This window comes from Rhinolophus hipposideros (genome assembly GCF_964194185.1).
Source record: "Rhinolophus hipposideros genome assembly, chromosome: 7".
Taxonomy (NCBI): Eukaryota; Metazoa; Chordata; class Mammalia; order Chiroptera; family Rhinolophidae; genus Rhinolophus; species Rhinolophus hipposideros.
Window position 1 is genome coordinate 59,671,802 of NC_138053.1, and position 25,963 is coordinate 59,697,764.

A 25,963-nucleotide genomic window follows, 5' to 3' on the forward strand; every position below is an offset into this window, starting at 1 on the left:
ATTGATTTTAGTTCTGGGGATGTTGCTTTAAAATTTCTTTTCATTTGATTCTTATTAAGTCATGTAACTTTTGACTTTTCAGTGTGTTATGCAGAAAACAATATAACACGTTTGTGAACATGTTGTCTGTGATTTAAGTACATACATTGCATAAAGTTTCCAGATGCAATGATTTCCATGCTCACCTTTTCACAGTACTTATTTATACATTACCTTTTTTTCTCTCTTAATCTTGCTTTGCTTGTTTTTTTCCTATCTGAATGAAATACACATATTCATTTACTTCTGTTGCTGGCTTAAAACTACTTTATCTTCACTATTATGACTCTGAGTTGATTCAGAATAGGGAAAAATACATAAATGCATATAATACTGATCACTACTGTTGACTGTTCTAGTAAATTTGATTATGAAGTTGTAAGGTATAGCAATAAGATATTAAATATTATTGTTTTAGAAGTTGTGAGTTTTTCACCTTAATAGACAGTGTAGACTTTTTATGCAGTGTGCTTATCTGTTATCTTTTCAATTAAAACAGTTTTTCTTCTTACAGAAAGAAATGAGAGGGAATATTGCACAATTTATCAATAAACTATGACAAAAACTTCATTTTGCAATAGTTTCAAACCAGGTTGGGCCAAATGTATAACTGGTTTATAATTGGTTAATTGATAATAAGCTTCCTAAATACACCTCATATCTGATAGTCTTAAGTTTATAATTTTTGAAAGTAAAATGCACCTCCTGTATTTTCTCAGCCATAAGCTGTATATACCATATTTAGGGCAAAAAGACATTCTTTCCCAGGGAGAAAGAATGTGTACCTCCTTCTAATTTGTAGAGGAAAAAGACACATCCCAGTAATGTCTAGATGAGAAGTAGTGAATTGCAATAAGCTATGTAGAGTAGCATTGTTAATGTGCAAGTAAAAGTGCAGGTTTATCTGGTAGAAAGAACTGAGATGGTACAATTTTCACTTAATTTCCCTCTACTTTTAGCTTTCTATTAGTCATAAGCAGAAATGGATTGCTTATACACACATATACTGATTATCTCTGACAAATCCATGATAATAGAAAGCAGACAGGAGTGAAAAATTGGATAGCAACAATAGTTTTAGATTTCATTTGAATAATCAGATTCGGGTAGATTTCTGAAGTCTATTTTTAAATTAGAAGGTGTATATAGACTCCTAGGTAACAAGAACTTTATTCTGAAATCTTCATTATATGTGATTGGCATTTAAGTGGAGGTTAGGTCATTGCCAAAACTTGAATTGAGCACCATTTATACAGTAAGAGGACATTCATTTATTCAGTAAATATTTATTGAGCATGTTGTATTCTTTGTTTTTGGTCAAATGTATGCATGAATGAAGCGATCTTAAGAGTATGTTATTGGTGAATTTTACTGTGTGAAGATGGGCTGTTTTATATGAAAGCTTTAGGAGTAGAGGGAAATGAAGTCCAGGGGGTTAAAACCAAATGGAGCTAATTCACAGAAGAAAACTGAAACACGAGTATCAGAGAGGAGAAAGGGAAAAGACAGTATGTAATAGAAAATTGAATATTACCTGGCTACACTACAACTTATTTTTTACTTTAATAATTTATTGATATTACTTCTGAATACCTTATATGTTGTGATAAAATAATTTACTTATGACAGATGGCAAATATAAAATGGCTTTTCAGATTATGTTAATTAGAATAGGAATTTCAGAGTTAAAGTTATTTGCCTTGAAAGGTAGTAGGTATGATGCTTTAAAAAGTATTAATTTAAATGTATATTAATTCAGACAGAGCTGAATAAGAATTTTACTTTCTTAGGAAAACCTTTATATTGCAAATGTATAATATAAAAATAGCAGAGCTTAAAATACTTAAAAGAACATTTTAAACACATTTCTTAAGTCATTTGTATATTGACATGCTTATTATAAATCTTTAGTGTTTAAAGCAGAACTCTACTAGCTGAGGCCTCTTAAGGTGCTCCCTTCATTACCTTGAGTTCAGAAGTTTATGGTGGTATCTACTTCTCATAGCCTTGCAATTTACCATTCTACTTACTTGAAGTTTTCTGTGTTTCAGTGTTTCCCCCAGGAACCTTCTTATCAGTTTCTATCAGCCCTCATTTCAGCATCCAACTTCATTTTATTCTCCTGACATGATGTCCACTGGGGGCAGGCTTCCTATTAGAAGCAGTGGATGTGCTAATGAAAGCATCTATTTTTTGGTTGTTATTCTTTAATGAGGTTGTCGGTTTTGTGTTGAAGTGAAAAAGGGAGATCCATATTAATTCAGTCATTCACATATATTGAAAAATGATTCAGTGACCTGAATAGCAGAGATAGGAGGGTGTATAGATCATTAGTTCTCAAATTTTACCACATAATAGATTTGACCTAGGGAAATTTTAAGAATCCCTATTCCTGTACCACTTAAATCAGAATATTTGGGAGAAGATGTAGGCATCAGTAGTTTTAAGAACTCTCCAAGTGATTCTACTATGCAACCAAATTTGAAAACCAGTAATGTATATCTAGGGTTGGAAAAGTTTTTATGATTTTATGTGACAGATGCTGTATGTATTATCTTTCTACCTCAGTCAACTTGTCCTAGGCATGAAAACATACGCATGGCCTGAGAGAATGAATGTAATGTAGCAGGAACAAGGACCATGGACATTTGTCTACTTCCTCCTTCCTCATGCAACTTACTTGTGCCTTCAGGGCCTCCTCAAGCCTGACTGCATACACACACATACACACACACACACACGTACACACATATCAACTCCATTTGATAATGGGGCACTGCTGTGCATACCCAACCTTATGGCTTGGTATAATAGGTCAGACAATACCCACTTTATGATGGGCAGCTCAGGTATCATGGTAACTTAGTGGCACATGGTCAGATATTCAGTCTCTACTAAGGCCCAGCAGTAGGCCAAGAGCTGTTTCTCAAAAGGAGAATAGTTATCCACAGAGGATGGTCTGGCTTTGCTCCCAAATCCTAAGGGTCTGAGCTGTGATTTACCTATTGAATTTTGCAAAAGGCTTCACACAACAGCCCCATCTATTCAAGCATCATTGGATGTGCTGGATCACATGGCCCAAATGACAGCAGTTTGCATGGCACTGTGGACCTGTTGGAGAACCTTTTCTTGTTCTGGCACCACTCGATACAGACAGCTTTTTACATCATTTAGTGAATGAGCAGGAGTAGAACACCCAAATAAGGTGTATTTTAATTCCAAAATTTAAAGAGGACCCAAGAACATGTGCCTCTTTTTTAGTGGAAGGAGGGTCAGATGTAACCTTGTCCTTCACCTTGGAAGGGATATCTGTATCTTGACATGCTGCCTTTCAAATCTCATGCAAATTTTTCTTTAGGTCAACTCTACCTGACACCATATAAGAAAAGAAATTCTGGGAAAATTATTTCCAACTTAGCTAAATAGGCACAGTACAAAGCCACTATCATTGCAACCATATAGGAAAAGGATTCGGAGAACCTAGTTCCAGCTTAGCCAAGCTGACACAGTGTAAAAGCACTGCAGACAACTGGATCTGAGCAATAATGGGCAGCTGCAGACTGAAAATCACCTATTACCCATACATTTGTGTGGGTGATTCTATATAATAAAAGGACCCCTAGACATTTCACTGAGGAAGAATGTCTGAATTTTCGCTTAATTTTGTTGGAGAAGTCCCTAAATTAGGCATTGAACTCCTTAGAAGGTTTAATGGAAAGAATACAGCCTCCAGAAGTAGGTATATCTGGATTTAACTCTGGGCTGTACCACTTGGTAGCTGTGTAGTGACTTTAGGAAAGTTATTTCACCTCCATCAGGTCAAATTTTATGTATAAAATGGGTGGGTAACAAGAGCCTTTTAGGATTGTTGTGAAAAAGAAGCTACTGTATGCGAGATACCTTGAGTAGTATCTGGCATGTATTTAACATTGATGTTAATTCCCCTTTTATTATGTAGAATCACCCACACAAACGTATGGATAATAGGTGATTTTCAGTCTGCAGCTGCCCCTTATTGCTCAGATCCAGTTGACTGCAGTGCTTTTACACTGTGTCAGCTTTACTCTGTTTTCCAAATCCTTTTCCTATATGGTTGCATGAGCGTGGCTTTGTACTCTGCCTATTTAGCTAAGCTGGAAATACTTTTCCCAGAATTTCCCTTCCTTTATGGTGTCAGGTAGAGGTGGCCTAAAGAGGAATTTGCATAAGATTTGAAAGGTAGAAGCAAAATCACTGCCATTACACTCTGAAGGTGTTAATGCTTAGCGGCTGTAAGGGGGTGAGGCAGCGGGCCCAGCAGGCTCCAGGCTGCCCTTGTCCTTCCCTGACCTTCATTCAGCTATTCTTCTTCACTGTTGGTCCTCTGGCCATGAACATTTGCCTGCTCAGCACCCAGCCTTTGGCTATGGATTAACCAAAGTCGTAGCTGCATGGAGCCAATAGCTTTACAGAACCCAGCTCCTCTTTGTGGTCCACTTTTAACAGTTGGGTGTGCTTAGCTTCCATACTTCTTGAAACCTCCCTGTTCTAAGGATGTAGGAGGACTTGTCTCTGATGCTCAGATTCTCCTTTTTAGACCTTTGCGTCCCCAGCTCTTCCCACAATTGGGCAATGCCTAATTGCTACCGTAAATTCCTTATTCCATAAGACAGTCCACGTCGTGGTTTTCCTTCCTTGAATGAACTGGGATTGCTACATGGTAAAAGCCTGTGCTGTGCAATATAGTGGCCAGCTGGTAGCCACGTGTGCCTGCTGAGCACTTGACGTGTGGCTAGTCCACACTGAGTTATGCTGTGTGGAATCAATACAGGATTTTGAAGACTTAATGCCAAAAAGACAGTAAATATCTCATTATTAATTCTAAAAATAATTTGATATTATGTTAAAATGGTAACATTTTGAATGTATTGGTTTAAAAGCATTATTAAAATTGCTGTGTTTCTTTTGACTTTAGATGTGGCTATTCAGATGTGGGAGTGCAAACTCTGGGCCTACCCCTGAGCCAGGTACTTTCTCAGCCTAGCAGAGCCTACCGTGGGTCTCCTATACTGGGCTTTGGGGTCAGCCCAAGGCAGTAAAGAGCTGTGGTGGGGAGCTTTAGCTTTTAAAAAATAAGACCTTTTCTATAGCTCTTTCAAAAAGTAGGTTTTTAAATAAGGGTAAGGGAAAGGGTAACACGTTTATTGAGTGTTTGCTTTTATTAGCATTATCTCTTTCAATCCACAATACTATTTTTTTCCCTTTCCTTTTAATAAATGAAGAAACATAAGATTAGAGAGGTTAAGTAACTTGCCCATTATCAAATAACATACTTGGTAAATGTTGCTTTGTCTTTGCACAAACTTTCTTTATGAACTGTTAGATCTGTTCCCTAATTTTCTTGTGAACGGAATTTTATCCCAGTAGAATCCTGTGAAGGGCTGTTTTAGCATGCCTAATTTTACAGCTGCAGAAAATGAGGAAAGAAAGGTTAAGAAAATTTTAGTCCTATAACTCAGGACGATAATGAGGTCTTTTGATTTTTGCAATTATAATGTATAGTAAGAATTAGAGGTGAGCAGAAATGCCAAAGTATATTTTATTTTAAATCTCCAGATGTTGATATTATTACTGATAAATATAGTCTCACATTTGTTCTATTTAAATGGTTCTAGATAGAGATATAAAGGCCAAAAGGTGGGTAATAGAAGAAGAGGGAAAAGTGGGAAATAATTTTTTTCTTAAAAAAAAAGGAAAAAGTTTGATTTGTGGATTTAAAAAAATCTACTTATGTATTGCTACCTAGACTCAAAATCTCACCAAGCAATTTCAGAAGCTTATTCTACAGATTTCGGTAAAATGAATTATAACATAATTGATTATAATTCCTATATATTGGATAACCAGTATAGCATAACTCTCAAATGCCAAAATAATGAGAAATTTGTCTTCTTGGCGGCACTGTTATGTTAATGACACGAAAGCAAGACTCATTGCCTTTTTTCATTTGTGCTTCCACTTCCTTGTTATCCTAAGTGTGACGCATGGGCCAGCAAATCAGTACCACTTTGTAGCTTATTAGCAATGGAGAAGCTCAGGTCAACCCTACTTTCTGAAAAATAAGCATTTTAATAAGATTTGATGAAGGCATATGATGATTTAAGAAGGTTGCTATGGATGACTTTTGATCTAGGTTGACTGCTATACTGTATTATCTGCATTTGTTTACCTTCAAATAATGGGACCAGAATAAATATTACCAGTAGCATCCATTTAGTTCTGTAGAACTTGAAAATCAGGACTATATACTTTTTCCCCCCTTAATGACAGGGGTTTACATTTTTCTGAAATAAGAAAATTAAATTATGTTTTAGCCACACTATTATATTTTAAAAATCTGGTGTGTAATTCACAACTAGATTCCTATTAATCTCCTGTTTTCAAATAAAGTAAGAAGTATAGGACTGGAAAGTAGTTTACTCTTAATTATAGCTCATAACTAAATTAGTATATGTCACAATCTTATTAATTATAGTAAGTGAGCTACATTTTTCATTTTCCCCTCAACAAATGGCAAGACATGCTTCTGAAATATGAATGCCTTTTTGCACCCTTGCCCAAGGATGAAATAGATACCTACCATGGACTGATTTTTCTCATCACTCTCCTTCCCCATGTTTGAGGGACATTGCTGGTGGATCAGAGCACTCTTTTCCCATCAGAGCAAAAACGTAACATCAGAATCCTTCTCAATAAAGCACCCTAGGTAGCCACCACCAATCAAAGTTGGCCTTCAGAATGAAAGCTATTATCAAAGGTAGTATAGTGTTTCACAGATATTAAGGAGTTTTTCATTGGTATAATGAAGCTTCAGGTGTACAGTGCAGTGATCAGGCATCTACACCATCCCTGAAGTGGTCTCCCTAATAAGACAAGTGTCCATCCGATACCCTACAAAATCTTTACAACATTATTGATTATATTCCCCAAACTGACTTTCGTATCCCCGTGGCCATCTTGTGGTTACTGATTGTGCTTTCTAATCCCCTCACCTTCTTCTTCATCCTCACCCCCACTCCCATCAAGCAACCCTCAGGTTTTCCTCTATGTCTCTGTGGCTGTTTGTGATTAGTTCGTTCATTTATTCTTTTCTTTAGATTCCACATATAAGTGAGATCATATGGTATTTGTCTTGTTCTGTCTGACTTATTTCACTGAGCATAATGTTCTCTAGGTCTATCCATATTGTTGCAAATGGTAAGATTTTATTTTTCTTTATGGCTGCGTGATACTCTATTGTATAAATGTAACAGTTTCTTTTTTTTTTTTTTTTGTAACAGTTTCTTAATCCAGTTATCTACTGATGGGCATTTCGGTTGTTTCCATGTCTTGGCTATTGTGTATAGTGCTGCAATAAACATAGGGGTGCATAAATTTTTTCTAATTAGAGTCTTGGATTTCTCTGGATAGACACCTAGGAGTGGAATTGCTGGGTCATGAGGTAGTTCCATTTTCAGTTTTTTGAGATACCTCCATACTGATTTCCATAGTGGCTGCACCAATCTGCAATCCCACCAACAGTGCACAAGGGTTCCCTTTTTCCACATCCACGCCAGCACTTGTTGTTTGTTTATTTATTGATGATAGCCATTTTGACTGGGGAGAGGTGGTATCTCATTGTGGTTTTTATTTGTATGTCTCTAATGATTAGTGAGGTTGAGCATTTTTTCATATATCTGTTTGCCATCTGTATGTCCTCTTCAGAAAAATGTCTCTCCATGTCCTCTGCCCATTTTTAATTGGGTTGTTTTTTTTTGGAGTTCAGTGAGTATTTTATAAATTTTGGATACTAACCCCTTATCAGATATATCATTGACAAATATCTTCTCCCATTCAGTAGGATTGCTTTTTGTTTTATTGATGGTTTCCTTTGCTGTGAAAAAACTTTTTAGTTTGACGTAATCTCATATATTTATTTTTTCTCTTACTTCCCTTGCCCGAGGGGATATATCAGTAAAAATCTTACTCCGGATAATGTCTGTAAACTTCCTATATTTTCTTCTAGGAGTTTTATGGTTTCACATCTTACATTTAAGTCTTTAATCCATTTGAATCTTTTCTTGTATATGGTATAAGGACACGGTGGTCTAGCTTTATTGTTTTGAATGTGTCTGTCCAGGTTTCCCAATACTATTTATTGAATAGACTGTCTTTACCCCACCATAAATTCTTGCTTCCATTGTCGTAGATTAAATGACCATATAGTCATGGATTTATTTCTGGGCTCTCTATTCTGTTCCATTGATCTGTGTGTCTGTTTTTATGCCAGTACCATGCTGTTTTGATTACTGTAGCCTTGCAGTATAATTTGATATCAGGTATTATACTTCCCACTTTGTTATTATTTCTCAAGATTGCCGAGGCTATCTGGGGTCTTTTATGTTCCATATAAATTTTAGGATTATATGTTCTATGTCTGTGAAAAATGTCCTTGGTAGTTTGATAGGAATTGTGTTGAATATGTATATTGCCTTAGGCAGTATGGACAGCTCAACAATAGTAATTCTTCCTATCCATGAGCGTGATATGTTTTTCCATCTATTTGTATCCTCTTTACTTTCTCTCTTCAGTGTCTTCTAATTTTCTGAGTACAGGTCTTTTAGTTCTTTGGTTAAATTTATTCCTAGGTATTTTATAGTCTTTGAAGCAACTGTAAATGAGACTTTTCTTAATTTCTCCTTCTGATATTTTACTATTGGTATATACAAATGCAACTGATTTCTGAATATTTATTGTGTATCCTGCTAGTTTACTAAATTCATTTATCAGTTCTAATAGTTTTTTGGTGGAGTCTTTAGGATTCTCTCTATATGGTATCATGCCATCTGCATATAGTGACAATTTTACTTCCTCCTTACCAATTTGGGTGCCTTTTATTCTTTTTCTTGTCTGATTGTTGTGGCTAGAACTTCAGAACTATGTTCTGAATAGAAGTGGAGAAAGTGGGCAACCTTGCCTTGTTCCTGATCTTAAGAGGGATGGTTTTAGCTTTTCCCCATCGAGTATGATGTTAACTGTGGGTTTAATCATACCTGGCCTTCATTATGTTGAGATACAGTCCCTCTATTCCCACTTTCTTAAGAGTTTTTATCATAAATGGCTGCCGGATTTTGTCAAATGCTTTTTCTGCATCTATTAATATGATCATGTGATTTTTATTTTTCATTTTGTTAATGTGGTGTATCACATTAATTGATTGCGGATGTTGAACCAAACTTGCATATCAGGAATGAATCCCACTTGATCATGGTGTATGATCTTTTTAATATATTGCTGAATTCTGTTCGCTAATATTTTGTTGAGGATTTTTGCATCTATGTTCATTAGGGACATCAGCCTTTAGTTTTCTTTTTTGGTAATGTCTTTGTCTGATTTTGGGATCAGGGTGATAGTGGCCTTGTAAAAACTGTTTGGGAGCCTTCCTCCTTCTGGATTTTTTGGAATAATTTGAGGAGAATAGATGATAATTCTTTTTTGAATGTTTTGTAAAATTCACCCATAAGTCATCTGGTCCAGGGCTTTTGTTAGTTAGGAGCTTGTTGATTACTGATTCAATTTCCCTGGTAGTAATCGGTCTATTCAGGTTTTCCATTTCTTCTTGAGTTAGACTTGGGAAGTGTATGCTTCTAGAAAGATGTCCATTTCTTCCAGATTGTTTAATTTGTTGGCATATAGTTGCTTATAGTAATTTCTTAAAATTTTTTGTATTTCTGTGGTGTCTGTTGTCACTTCTCCTCTTTCATTTCTGATTTTACTAATTTGGGTTTCCACCCCTCCTTTTTTTTTGATGAGTCTGGCTAAAGTTTTGTCAATTTTGTTTATTTCCTTGAAAAGCCAGCTCTTGGATTCATTGATCTTTTGTGTTTTTTTTTTTTTTTTTTGGTCTCTGTTTAATTTATTACTGCTCTGTTTCATTTATTACTGGGCTGGTGTAGGGCAATTTCAGAACAAAGCAAATCACTAAGCACAACAACAACAATGAAAAATCCAAATACACTCACATGTAAAAACAACTGATAACCCCACACTCAACACAGGCCAAAATATCAAAAATACAAAAAAAAAAAAAAACCACAAAAAACAAAAACAAAAAACAGCACCAGTCTTGGCTTAAGCCCACCAAGTATTCCCCAGGTTGTCCTCTGCTGTACCAAAGACTCCCCTGCGTCTTGTGCAGGCAGAGCCGGCCACCTGGTGCCCAGAGTGACCCTGGAACTGCAGTTTTAGATGAGTGAGGCTATGGGCTGTGGATGGTAGTTTTTACAAAGTCAGTGCAGTTTCTGCTCTTGCCTGCACATATGTGCACTGAGAGTAACACAGCCAGCCCCGTGGCCAGGACTCCTGAGTCTTAGGGCACTTCTTCCATGGGGGGTGGGGGGGGGTGGGAGGGTGGACGGGGTGGGTGTGGAGGGCGGGAGATTTCTGAGTTGCTGAAAGCCCAGAGCTGCCTCTGCCACCGGCTTCTGACCCCTGGATGTGTCTCCTCAGTTGTAATTGCCCTGCCCTAGGCAGACCAGAAAGATGGTGGTTGGGGATACAGGAGTCTTCTATCTCCCAGCCCAGCCGTGTCACATTCTTACCAGACTCTTCCCTAGGTCACAGCTGCAAACCCGGTCTTCCCAGATCATGAGCTCTCTGGCTCCTCTGTAATCTGACACCACTCCTCAGTTCAGGGTCCAGCTTGAGTCTCTGGAAGGGCGGGGGTAGGATTGCTGTGGGAGAGCCCAGGTATGGTATGTACTTTCTTTGTCTAACCTAGGGCCCAGCTGGAGGTCTCAGCTGAGGTTACTGCCTCAAACACTGGATAAGCTGCTCTCTGGCAGGAGAGATCAGCTGTGGGATGGAGGGGGAGCCCACCTCCTGGCTCTTGTGGTCTCTGTTCTGTCTGGGGCCCCCTGCGTCTCTGCAGCCTCGGCCATGGGCTGTGTCTCCACATCGCTCCCTTTCCTCTTCCCCTGCTCATCCAGGTTGCCCACCTTCAAGTGATCCTCCTACATACCAGTCTCTTAGGTGTTCTGTGTGATGAGCAGAGAGTCCTTTGATGGGTGACAGATATTCAATTTGTGGTAAGTTCCAGAGGAGAACTCAAGAAGACTACCTTGCTGCCACCATTCCTATGATGTCCCATTCATGCATTCTTGATTGAGACTATCTCTTATTCCCAATGCTTCTTTAGCAGTATTATTACAAAGCTTCTTCAGTGAATACTCAGCTTCATCAAGTTTAACAGATATTATTGACAGTACAGGTCAGAAATGCAGATAAATCAACCACTCTGTAATTGGATGATTTTGGTAACATTATTTCTCTTCCTCATCTATAATATTAGGTTAACATATATTATTCAGAGTATTGAAAAGATTATTATGTTAATATGATCAGAATACTATCTAAGATATAGGAGTTTCATAAATGTTAGCCATGGTCTTCTCTCATTTCCCTTTTTCTCTTAATGGTTTAATGGTTTATTGGTAGACACCTGTAATGCAATTAAAACATTTACCACATTCTTATAAGAGCAATATTGTCTCTTGCAATGCTATCAATAATAAAATTACATTTTAGTAGGCAGTATGTTTACTTACTAGATATTCTTTGGGTGAGGCTCTTATAAAAACCATGCAAGAGTACAGCCAACTTAGGAGGACTGTGTCTGTTTTATATTTTATTAAATTGATTGGGGTGACATTGGTTAGTAAAATTATATAGGTTTCAAGTGTACAATTCTATAATACATCATCTATATATTGCACTGTGTGTTCACCATCCAGAATCAGTTTTCCTTTCGTCACCGTATATTTGACCTCTTACTCTCTTCTCCCCCTCTTCCCCTTACCCTCTAGTAACTACTAAATTGTTGTCTGTGTCTGAGTTTTTGTTTGTCTTGTTTGTTTGTTACTTTCAGTTTTATATTCCACATATGAGTTAAGTCATATGGTTCTCAACTTTTTCTCACTTATTTCACTTAGCATGATAATCTCAAGATCCATCCATGTTGTTGCAAATGGCAATATTTCATTTTTTCTATGGCAGAGTAGTTTTCCATTGTGTATATATACCACATCTTCTTTATTCAGTCATCTATCAAAGGACACTTTGATTGTTTCCATGCTTTGGCCACTGTGAATAATGCTGCAATGAACATAGGGATACATATATAGGGGTACATGTACAGTGATACCTCGGTTTTCGAATGTCTCTGTTGACGAACATTTCAGTTTATGGATGCCATAAACCCGGAAGTAAATGCTTTGGTTTTCGAACACGACTCAGAAGTTGAACATGTCACACGGCTTCCGCTGAGTGCAAGATCCTGAGGCCCAGCTGTCAACTGTGTTTGAACGTTTGAACTTGTGGATTACGTTCGAAAACCGAGGCACCACTGTATTTTTTACAAATAAATGTTTTCAGATTTTTGGGGTAAATGCCCAGAAGAGTGATTGCTGGGTCGTATAGTAATTCGTAATTTTTTGAGGCACCTCCATACTGTTTCCCATTGAGGTACACCAATTTACATTCCTACTAACAGTATATGAGGGTTCCTTTTTCTCCACAATCTCTCCAACACTTGTTATTACTGTGTTTCCCCCAAAATAAGACCGGGTCTTGTATTAATTTTTGCTCCAAATAACGTATTAGGGCTTATGTTCAGGGGATGTCATCCTGAAAAATTATGCTAGGGCTTATTTTCCGGTTAGGTCTTATTTTTGGGGAAACACGGTACTTGTCTTGATAATAGCCATTGTAACAGGTGTGAGGAGGTATCTCATTGTGGTTTTGATTTGCATTTCCCTAATAGCTAGTGAAGTTGAGCATCTTTTCATATATCTGTTGGCCATTTGCATTGTCTTCTTGGGAGAAATGTCTGTTCAGGTCCTCTGCCCATTTTTTAATTGGATTTTTTTGTTGTTGTTGAGTTATATGAGTTCTTTATATATTTTGTATATTAGCCCCTTAGGACTGTGTCTTAACCGTACTTAATATATTGATGGTTATGTGTGTAAGAAGTAACCATAAGCATTGTGATAATAGTTCAATACCTATTTTTAGACATACTGGAATAAGAAAAATGATTCTCAAAGTAGAGAATAGATTCTCTATCGTACCTTGTGAGAGATCCTAAAAAAGAGTAAACATGGCAAAGTATCTGTTTTCCTGACCCTATAAATAGAAGCATGATTATAGGATAAATGCATATTGCAGTAAATACACACTAGGATGGCCATGGTCTAATGAAGATTCTCATTGGATCTATGTGAAAAAAACTGAAATATGGAAAAGGAATTCTTATTATAGGTGTTGTCTTCAAAAATAGCAAAAGGAAAATAAATTCATCCTGGCAAAAAGCATACATTGATAGAAGTTACTGAAAGCAGACACAGAGTTTACTGAAAATCAGAAACCTTTCTAGAAAATGAGGTGAGCATATTAAAGTATTCAGAACCGTAGGAACACTTTACTACATGACAGTATCCTTTGCGTTTAACTGCAGAATCCTATGAACAGAGACTTTAACTGTCATTGCATTTAATTGAATGCTGGTCTATGACACATTTGTTAACAAATGATCCAAATAAAAATCAAGATTTTAAGAATCTATCTTCCTTTACCCATATAGAAGACATTTAAATGATAATAAAATGGCTTTTTTCTTTTTCTTTATTTTTTGTCATGCCAAGTATTTTAGGAGCAAGTTTCCAAGGCAGAGGTGAAATTGATGGTGCTTTTGTTGCTATATATAGCATTTAATACTAAAGTGGCATTAGTAATATAGCATATACAGAATTAAGTGGTTTTTTTTTTTTTGCATTCTTGAATTTGATGATTAAGAATGGTAAGGTCTTTGTAGGACATAAATTCTGATTCCTTTTATATTTTATTCCTTTTAAATTTAATTATTTAAATTCCTCTTAAATATTTTATTTCTTTTAAATTTCCCTATTTTCTGAGTATAAAATGAATTGGTGTTGGTTTTGTGAATTTGCTTTTTTAAAATCAGGAAATAAATTACCTGCTGAAAGTATTCAGAAATCTACCTCAATTTAGGCATTTTTTTTTATGAAAGTGTGAAAATATTTAAAATTAACCTTCACCATAATTAAGTTCAATAGAAATAGAAATTGTTGATAGTGATAGCTCAGAAAATGAAACCTATTAAATAATAAATAATATTGTACTTGATTAGTTTTAGGATTTTCTTTCCCTTTTCTTCTTTATTGGAAAATGATTTTTTTAATGTAATTGATACTGTGAAAAACACTAAATAAAAAGAATATGTAATTTTTTTATTTCACTCTAAAGCTCATTCATGTATTTTATTTATAACTTTAACAATCATTTATTGAATGGCTATTGTGTGATAGATACAAGAATGGTTTCTTTTCACTCTAGGTTTTATCTGTTTTCTCATAAACAGTTGTCTCTAGGAAATGCTGTACTTCTTACTATTTAGCAGCTGTTAACTCCATTTGTATAAAATTTTTAAATATTTTAAAGTAAAATTAGAAATTTACAATTTTCTAAATTTATGCTTAATTTTAGTATGCCAAATGATATCATTCTTAGATCAAGTTATTAATATGCATAAAATGAGATCATTTAGAATGCTCCTCTAGACTGTTTTATTTTTTAAGGTATCATATTTATTTAACATATACTTATGTTTATTATATATTTGTATTTAGTTTATAGATACAGATTTATACACTGATATGATCACTGACCTAATATATACTGGGAAATCAGGACTGTTTCTCTGAGAAATATGTATCAATAATACTACTTATTTTACTTCATGTATAATTAAAACCAACCTTTAAGTAATTTAGGAATGAATAAAGGAATATCCACTAAAGCTTCTAAGCCAGGAGTTGCCTGGGAAATGGCTCCAATTTATTTTCAAGTTCTTAAAATATTGCTCCCCATATGGATTTTGTTAATTTTTCAGTCCTGACATATATTTTAGGAAGGCTATATTTTCCCTTATATTATCTTTACTTTGAGCGATAAATTTGTGATTATAAATATCCTTTTTTATTTTTGTCTACAACACTGTTTTCACAAGATATTAGTTACATGTCACTAGACAGCACATATAATTTATATATTTTATTATGATGTGTGAGCAAAAATTGATCTCTGTATTTCTCAATTGTATTTAATGTTCTGCTTTCTGGACTTATGATGTCTAATGCACAGTACTGTTGTCTCTCACAGATATAATTTTAAACACAATAGGAACAGTATTAGAATAAAAATCTGTACTATTCTTCCATATTTCTTAGAACATCACATACTGTCAGGTAAGTGCTTTTATTCAAATACAATCAGTAGTAATTAGGCCAAATTTGAACTTTTCATAGACTGAACTGTTGAACCTTGATCCATTCCAATTTGTCTGGATGGTGGTAATATTTTTAGTGCCATGAGAGGTTCATCTAAGCATATAAAAATATGCTTACTGCATTATCAGATTTATGCCATCATAGTGTAGGAATGTTGGATCAGTAGTTCATAATAAAAGCTTTTATTGCAGGTTATACAAAGACCACCTGAAATAAATAAGCTTACTTCTCTATGCTTTAGTTTTCTCAGTTTTAAAATTGGGATATTTGTCCCAATTCCTTCCCACACTGGGGTAATTCATATCTTCTATTTTTTTTTTGTTTATTTGTTTTAATACGGAAAAAAACTAATTCCAAGGGTTACTGTAATAATAAATAAAAATAAAAAGGTTTTCTTTCTATAAATCCATAAGTCTATTTCCAACAATTCTTTATTGCAGATATTAGACCACATAATAACAATAAAAAATTTATAAGCCACTCTTTATTGCACATTTACAATATATTTGACAACCTTCTAGTTAAAGGAATCACTAAATTAATTACATTTTGGACATGCATTGCTGTTTTAGACTACTGAAAATCAGTACATTTTTTATTTCTTCAGTGAGTAATCCTGCATTTCTAAAAGTGTTAATATCCTTCTTTAAGTGTCTATTGGTGGAGGTTAGTCTCAGTTTTTCTTAATATTTATTATTCTGTTCTTGTAGTAATTAAAAATGTTGCACTAAAGCTATTATTAGGTCTGTAAGAAAAGGACAGTCAACTTTGTTGGTAATAGAAAGGGACATAAGTACCTACTAGGGATGATTGGAAATCAAAACTGAATATACCTGCTAGATTAGTTCCAGAGAATATAGTTTACCTTTAATGCGTATAATTTGCTTGAGAGTAAGTGGTGACTAACTATTTTTTCTGATATCTACCCAGATAATCATTTCGTTTTTTATTTTTATTATTTTTAAGTGGAGGGAAAACCTCAGTCTTTACAATAAAGACAATAAAATTAGAGCTCACAAATTCTAAACCAAGAACTATGAAATTAATAGAGTATTGTTGCTAAGAGCGAGATAGATTAGCTCTTGAATAAAGTTGTTTGTTACATGGAAAAAAAACATTAATAAATTACCTATTCTCAGACTTTCTATAAACACCCACATTTTATATAATGACACATTATAAATATTTCAAAGCACATTTAAAAAATGTTTATGTAATTGTTATCTACATCATTTGTGATTGTTCAACTGTGTTAAGATAGTAAGATATGAAAATTCCTAAAACGGAAAGAAAAAATAGCAAAGAAAGCAGAAAACAATGAATCCGATGACCCAGTTTACTGAATAAATATAGATGATCACCATGTCCATGTCAAACCACCAGCCGCGGCTGTCATCCTCAAAGTGCAGGTAGTCCATCCTGTGTGCGCCGTGTGGGAACTGCCTTCGTGTAACAGGAGCCGCACGTCGGTGGAAACCTACAAGGTGTATGGACACAGTTTAAAGCTCATTAAATTCAGATCTGTGCTCAGACAGGAAGCTGCATTCGGAACGCAGGTACCATGAACAGAGTATATCTTGATTTCACTTGATTGTTAGGTTGTGTCCCTGAGTTTTTTTCAATGATAAGCACTTTCCAGAAGTCTCTTTAAGTTTCATGGTGAAATGCTGTTCTTTTTTTCATTGTGATAATTACATGTGAATTTACAGCTTGACCATAACCTTGCCTATTGGCAACCTTTTTTTTCCATTGGCTGACCAATATATCATTTCAGAAGTATCTAAGAAATACAATTCAATTTTCCAAAGACTGATAACTTGATTATTAATCTTTGCTTTTTAATCTAATGCCTACTTTAAGTATTTCTGTGCTTATCAATGTTAGTGAGTGGAGACAATATTAATAAACTGAACAGAAAAGATTAGTACTTACTGGTAACTTTGATGATAAAGGTTCTGTGAGGCTCAAGCTTGAAGCAGATTCTAGTTCATCCATTGTAACAACTGAGTAATGTTAAATATTATGCTCTAGATTAGTCTGCTTATTCTGACCACTAAGTTGCATTCATCTGGGTATTAGTATGTTTATTTAAAGTCAAACTTCTTTGATTAATAACAGTCCTAAATTATTGTTTATGTATGTTTTATTTTTTAAAATAAAATTGTATATATTTAAGGTGTAAAACATGGTCATTTGATATATAGTGAAATGAATATTATAATCAAGCGAATTACCATGTTTCCCCGAAAATAAGACCTAGCTGGACAATCAGCTCTAATGCGTCTGCTGGAGCAAAAATCAATATAAGACCCAGTCTCATTTTACTATAAGACTGGGTATAATATAATATAATATATAATGTAATATAATGTAATAATATAATACCTGGTCTTATAGTATAATGAGATCCGGACTTAAATTATAGTAAAATAAGACCAAGTATTATATTATTACATTATATTACATTATATATTAATTTTATATTGTATTGTATTGTATTGTATTGTATTGTATTATATTATATTGTATTATATTATATTATATCCAGTCTTATAATAAAATAAGACTGGAAATTATATTGATTTTTGCTCCAGAAGACGCATTAGAGCTGATTGTCCGGCTAGGTCTTATTTTCAGGGAAACATGGTAACATATCTCCTCTCATAATTACCTTTTTAGTTGTTGTGAGAGAGCACCTGAAGTCTATTCTCTCAGCAAATTTCTAGTATCTCTTATCAGATATATGGTTTGCAAATATTTTCCTCAAATCCATAGGTTGTCTTTTCATTTTGTTTCCTTTGCCATGCAGAAGCTTTTTAGTTTGATGTAATACCGCTTGTTTATTTTTGCTTTTGTTGCCTGAGCTTTTGTGGTCATAGCCAAAAAAAAACCATCGACAAGGTCGATGCCACGGAGCTTACACTCTGTTTTCTTGTAGAGTTTTACGGTTTCGGGTGTTAAGTTGATGATCTATTTTGAATTGATTTTTGTGTATGGTGTAAGGTTTTTTTTCTTTTTTTTCAGTTTTTTTTTTTTTTTTTTGCATGTGGCAATCCAGTTTTCCCAGTATAATTTACTGAAGAGACTATCTTTTCCCCACTGTGTATTCTTGGTACCCTTATTGAAAATTAGTTGGTTTTATATGAGTGGGATTATTTCTGACTCTCCACTGTGTTCTATTCACCTCTGTGTCTGTTTTTATGCCAGTAGCATGATGTTTTGATTACTATTGCTTTGCAATATAATTTAAATCAGGAAATATAATGTCTTGCACTCTGTTCTTCTCAAGATTGCTTTGGCTATTCAGGGTCTTTTTTGGTTCCATACAATTTTTAGAATTGTTTTTTCTATTTCTGCAAGAAATGCCATTGGTATATTGATAGAGATTGCATTGAATTTTTATATTGCTTTGAGTAGTATGGACATTTTAATAATATTAATTCTTTCAATCAGTGAACATGTAAAAGCTTTCTATTTAGTTGTGTCTTCTTCAGCTAAATTTATTTTAAATTTTTTAAAAATTAAATTTGTTGGGGTGACATTGGTTAGTAAAATTATGTAGGTTTCAAGTGTACAATTCTATAATATATCACCTATACATTGCATTGTGTCAAATCTCCTTTTGTCACCATATATACAGCAGTTTCTTTCATCAATGACTGAATTGTGCTAGGATGATAGCTCAGCTCCTCTTATTTTTTGTTTGCCTTATTAGTATTATCTTCAATCTGATTTCTTATTCTTTATTTCTTTAAAGTCTGTTTAAGTCTCTTGTCCACTTTTTGCTGGTAATTTAGCTAAAACTAGATAATATAATTCAAATTTAGTTGGGCATATGTAAACTTGGATATATTGCAACACACAGAAAGCAAACTAATGAACTGAGCCCTTCTATGTTGTCAAATCTCCAGTTTTCCTCAGCTAACATTACATACCATAACATCTAAGTAAGAATGCTAATGTCCTCACTAAATATTAGTAAAGCTTAACTTTTTGCCTGCGTAAACATAATAATAAACTTTAATGTTATCTTCCTATATTCCAATAGGTTGCCTTGCGTCCAATGTGTGGGCATTCTATTTTGGAGAGCATATGGAGGGGATTTCAATCCCCACAGCTTTTTAAGGCTATCTAACCACTGTTCTTTAAAATACAGTCTATATGTTAGGAGGAAAGGGACTTTTCTGTACGTGTAGAAGATAGGGAAGTAGGAAGAGTTGTTCTCATGTTCAAATATTATCATAATACATAAACACAAATATTCCCAAAGTAGTTTATATATCTTTTCAAAAACTTCCTTACAGATTTAGGCTGGAGAACAGGTAATACTGTTATTGGATATTATTACCATTAACCTTACATTTAAAAGTATGTGATTTTGCTATCCCAAAGGATTATTTATAGGCCTTACTTTCCTCCTATTCAAACATTTCAGTTGTTTGGGTCAAGGAAATAATGTTATTAATGCCATAGTTGTGAAAAACAATAGAGCTGAACACAGACATGGCACAAAAAATGAAGCATCATGGGAGATTATACTTACTTGTTTTCCCAGGACAGTCTGTTTAATCTTGTTGTCCTGGTATAATTACTAATAGTGCCTCTTTTACTCTAAAAATATCCTCATGAATGCTAATTCCCTTTTTTTTGGTGGAAGGGGGGAGAACGAAGGAAATATTAGAAGACACTGGGATATACAATTTCAAGCTCTTAACAGCAGAAGGCAGTATGACCCAGGATGGCTTCGGCAATACATTTTTATAGGTAAACTGGATAATGATCATTGCTTGGTTAATGTTAATTTCTTTAAAAAAATTTTTTAAGTAGGGAGGGAGAGAGTATGTGTTATTAATAATTTTGGAATTTCCAGAACTGTAAATGGGATGGGATGATTGCAGTTTCTAAATCAAAATGAGACTAACAGAAAATAACCTCACAGACATTGTTGGTAAGTATTAGATTGATTATGACATTAGAAAAATTGTCAGAATACTGATCACAGTGATTAATTATAGATTCCACTGTAAAATGGTGATGATGAAAGTGCCCAATTCATGAGCTATTATGAGGATTAGATGAATTACTACATATAAAGCATATGCCTGGCCCATAGTAAAGGTTCAATCAATGTTAGAGTCTTCTTCTTATTGCTATTACTACTTTTTTTTTGACACCTTAATTTGTGTATTGAACAAATATTAAGCATCTACTATGTTCCAGGCTCTCTGCTAGATGCTGGAGATACGGTGAATGATGCTTAGTGCCTATTCTAGAGATGTTTATAGTCTTGAGCAGGGTTTCCCATGCCTGGCACTACTGACTTTCTAAGCTAAAGAATTCTTTGTTGGGGGTGGGAGGCTGTCCTGTGAATTACACAACGTTAAACAGCATCCTTGGTCTCTATTTACTAGATGCCAGTAACAGACATCCCCAGATGTGACAACCAAAAATGTCTACAGATACTGCCAAATGTCCCCTGGGAGGCGAAATTGCCCTGGGTTATGAACCACTGGTCTAGAGCAGTACTGTCTACTGGAACTTTCTATGATGATGGAAATGTTCTCTATCTGGGCTGTCCAATATAGTCGCCACTACCCACATGTGCCTAGTGAGCATATGAAATGTGGCTAGTACCACTGAGGATCTGAAATTTTAATTTTAATTAATTTTAATTTAATTGCCACACATGCCTGGTGACTACCTTATTGGACAGCGCTGGTCTAGAGGACTTCCAATATCCTGATGTTATCCTGACCTTCACTTCCAATGTCAGAACTCTTCCTCCTCATTCTCAGTTCTTTGTTCCTCCACTAGTACCTGTTTCATTCAGTCCTGTGTTACTTCTATTCTTTGGGAACTTATCTGCCTCCATCGTTAAGGCATTACACACAGGCAGGTGCTGTGTCTAAATTACTTCAGGGTCCCAAATCTGACACTTGATTTCTTCAGTTGAAGCAGCATGATTTGGCATGCATTTGAGGGAATTTTTGAACAATAGGAACTGTCCTCAGAAGCAGGGAGAGCGAGAAGTGGACCCAGGAGGGTCCAGGAGTGTCCTTGAGGACCGGCAGGAAGGTGACAGTTAATCCTTGCATCGGTCGGTCCCCAGACCTGAATCCCTGGAGGGTAGGTGGGCCCAGGAAGAGGGGACACCAGGGTGGTTCTCCTTACTTCTTGTTGTCTTTGCCTTTTTGCCTTCTGTCCTTTCCTTTTGATGTCATCTGCTAATACTACTTTTAATATGAGGAAGAAGCTGCCTTTTCTTGCCAGTGCTTGTTGTTTATATTATGTCTATCTTTTCTGAATAAATCAGTAAACTTACCATTCATTGCTTGTTCAAACAAATGGCTGAGCAACTGTTTTCTTCAAGTATGTGTTGATTTCTCTAAGGTAATTGCTAACTTTTTATAGACTATCATAATATCAGACACTGAGAACATGGAATTTATTAAATATTTATGGAGTGTATATGTACTAACATTAATGACTAATGATTTAAACATTTTAAGACATGGTCCCTGTCTTAAAAACTCAGTCTAGAACAGTGTTTCTCAATCTTTCTTTTCATTATCATTCTTGTAAGGAGAAAAAAAATAAGTTAAATTGAAATTTATTTTAAATTGAGCATTCTAATAAATCAATTATATCTACTTTCTCTCTAATGAGATATTAAATAATAAGGAATAAAATTTTGTCAGGTATGTTGAGCTTTTGAGGGCCACAAACCACTGTACTATCTAAGCTTTTTGTTGTCCCCAAAACCAATTTTTGCCATTATGGGGGCTATACTGCCCCCTATATAAAAAGTATACTTACGGACAGTACACTTAAAACCATTATATCAGTCAAAATACATATTTTATTATTTATTTAATTAAATTTATTGTGGGTGACATTGGTTAATAAAATTATATAGATTTCAAGTGTACAATTCCATAATTTATCATCTATGTATTGCATCGTTTGTTTTAATACATACAACCACATCATTCCAAAAAAAAAAATGGAGTTAATGGAGTGAGAAGCTTTTTTACTAGGAATTCACTTGTACACAGACTTGACCACAACCTACTATTGGTGATAAACTGATAATAATTGGTTTGGTATTAAGTCATGGTTTAAAGAGTATCCAATATAATTAGTACATTTTAACTACGCTATTTTAAAGAACACAATAAAGACGCATACTTCATACTTTTTTGACATATAATATTGCAGTGAAAATCATACTCTTCAAGCAATCATAAAATTTGGAGTCTTGTGCCAATGTTACACATCGCATTATTGGGTCAAGTGAAAATAGTTTCTCTGTATTTATTGAGATGTTCACATAGATTTCCTATTCTGTTAATGTGATGAATTCAAATAGATTTTTTTAAAATGTTGAACAATTTCAAAACCTGTTAAACTGATAGATTTTCTAATATTTCATCATTCCTTCATACCTAGGATAAATTTTATTTGTTCATGATATTGGTTTACATGCACTGATAAATTCAGCTTTATATATTTTACATGACATTTTTATGCCTATTTCTGTAAGGAAGATTGGTCTATAATTTTCTGTTTTGTGCTATCTTTGGTTTCTATATCATAATTTTATTGGCTTCATAAAACATGGCAGTTATGTGACAATTCTCTATGGATCTCAGTGTGTCTGCATAACTTGCAAACACAGACTGACTGCCTTTGTTCTGTACTATTTTTTTAAAGAGATATTTCTTATCTCTTTAAAAGAGATATAGCAAATAGTCTTGGCAGATAGTATGTATCCCTCTGTTCTAATTTATAGCCTCAGAACATAGCATACTTAATACCTGTTATAAAAGATTTGAGATTTGTAAGCTTAGAGCTCTCCATGTAACACACCCCACCACATGTATAGATATCATCTGGCCCTATTTGTAATGCCCTATGAGAAATGGGGCTCAGGTATCCATCACAAATGCTGGTATGAGTAGTAAACCATTTGTCGCTGACCCAGGAGTGTCTTGTCTGCTGCAAGCATTCATGAAACTGGCAGACTAAACTGTTAGCTTGCAAATGAAGTAAATCTCAGACACTTAACAGTTCTCAATATTGGCAATATTGTGCTCTATTTTTATTGTGAAACAGTTTGCATAGAATTGGAATCCTTAAAAGTTTGGTGAATCTAGCCTCCAAAGCCATTTGGGCCTGTAGTCTTTTCAGGTGTGGGGGTAGATTTTTAAATACCAATGAATTTCTTCAGTTGTTAATCTCGTCCTGTTTTCTACTTCTTCTTGAGTCATTTCTGGCAATTTTTATACAACATTATCCATACTATCCAAGTTTTCAAATGAATTGGACTAAAATTTTTACAGTTGTGGTACATTTTAGGCTCTTCCAACTATTCTGGTCTCTTTCAGAGTAAATGGTTTATGTGCACTTCTCTGCCCCTTAGAAGTTAGGCACAGCCATGAGCCTTGATAATGAAAATGACTGTCCAATGCAAATACTGTATTGCTTCTACGTAGAGCATCCATCAGTTTGAGATAGTGCAGCAGTCTCTTTTCCTCCTCAGTAACCTTTCCACAATAACCAGCAATGCACCAGACAGAGGAAGCTGTCATCCTGGGTCATAAAGTTTAGGGTGGTGTGCAGCAGGGCCCTCAGGAGTTCATGGAAAAAACATTTCAATGTTACTTTGAATTCTGACTGAAATAATAAAGTGACTTATAAAAGTGTAAAAGAGAAGGGTGATAGAAAGTTGAATCTGACCTATTTTCCCACTTGAAGGGAAAAAAAAAGCTCTTGGAGAAATTCATTATGTGAAATCAAAGAGGAAGAACTGCAAAGGAAAATCTCCAAGTCACTATCAGGTTTATAAAGAATATAAAGAAGAACCAGCAGTCCACCAGAATCTCAGGTACTTCTGCCTTTTCACAAATTCTATTTTGTAAAAACAATTTTATCTCAGTATTTCTCTCATAACCTGAAAACAAGGCTATGACCTTTTCTCCCTAACAGAATATGGTTCTAATTTATATTCGCTATCAAAGACTATAAAGTAGGCTGCATTATTTTGAATATTCGTTCAAAAACAGAAAGACTGTCAACAATTATCTCATTCATTTTTGCAATTTTAGCAGCTTGCGCAGTGCTTATAGTGGGTTAATATGTGTTTGTTGCATGGATGGATGAGTGCCTGTATATAAGGACAGACTTAGAAGGAATAATTAGCATATTTTCTGAGAATTTCCCAACTCAAGCCTCTCAAATGTTATTTTCAGTAGGAACTGAATATTATTATGAATATATTTGAGATACATTTTCTAGTTCTTATGAAAAATATTCTTTAGATGTTAATTCAGAACCTTGAAATCAGTTTTAAAAAGAGATATATCCTATCCTTCATGTGTAATGGGACAGACAAAAGGTTGAAGCACCGTGTTTCACTGCTCTGTATTAGTCATATTACATAAGAATTTGTATCAAAAGTTGATTGATATAATTAGGGCTTAGCAGAGGTGGAGTGATATTTTTATAGTCTCAAGTAGGTATAGAGGTACTCTGATAATATACTTGAATATTTAATGCAAAATGGATTTATATTTCATCTTTATCTCCTATAGCTTTAGGATTACAGAGTCAAATGTATTAATCCTGCAAAATTAAATTTTTATATTGAATAAGTTAGAATATCTTGCAAATTACTTATAATTTTATAACACCTGTTTATTTTTCAATATAGTTTACAAAGTTACCAGGCAAAATTATAAAATTTTTAAATATTTTGTTTCTGTAACCAGGTAAAAAGTGAGTACCATGTCTTTTTTAAAAACAATTTTTTATTGTGGTAAAATATATACAACAAAATTTGCGATTTTAACCATTTGTAGTATACAATTCAGTGGCATTAATTACATTCACAAAGCTGTGCAACCATCACCACTATTTCCAAAAAATATTTTCATTACCACAAAGAAACTCTATAGCCGTTAAGCAATAATGCCTCAATTCCCCACTCTCTCCAGCCTCTACTGACCTTTAACCTACTTTCCGTCTCTCTGAATTTGCCTATTCTAGATAAGTGGGATCATACAATATTCATCCTTTTGTGTCTGGCTCATTTCACTTGACATAATGTTTTCAATGTTCACTAATACTGCAACATGTATCAGAACTTCATTCCTTTTTATGGCTGAATGATATTCCATTATATGTATGAACCACATTATGTTCATCCATTAATTTGTTTACAGATACTTGGCTTGTTTCCATCTTTTATCTATGGTGAATAATGCTGCAAAGAACATTGGCATACAGTTACCTGTTTGAGTTTTGGTTTTCAATTCTTTGTGGTATATACCCAGGAGCAGACTTGTTGAGTCATATAGTATTTGTATGTTTAGCTTTTTGAGGAAACTCCAAAATCTTTTCACAGTGGGATGCATCATTTTACACCCTTACCAGCAATGTACAAGAGTTCTAATTTCTCCATATGCTTGCCAACAACATTTATTTTCTGTTTGTTTGTTTGTTTTAACTTTTATTATAGGCACTCTAGTAAGTGTGACTCT

General features: G+C 34.6%; 1 protein-coding gene across 4 annotated transcripts in view; it reads right to left on the bottom strand.

Moving 5' to 3' along the window:
* Positions 1–15,755: 15,755 nt before the first annotated feature.
* RNF180 (ring finger protein 180) overlaps positions 15,756–25,963 on the bottom strand; it is a 139,102-nt gene continuing 128,894 nt past the window's right edge. For all 4 annotated transcript variants that reach the window (XM_081053319.1, XM_081053321.1, XM_081053320.1 and 1 more), the window contains exon 8: positions 15,756–16,899. In XM_081053319.1, the coding sequence (XP_080909445.1) occupies positions 16,700–16,899 (200 nt within the window). In that variant the 3' untranslated portion in view covers positions 15,756–16,699. The remainder of the gene's footprint in view (positions 16,900–25,963) is intronic.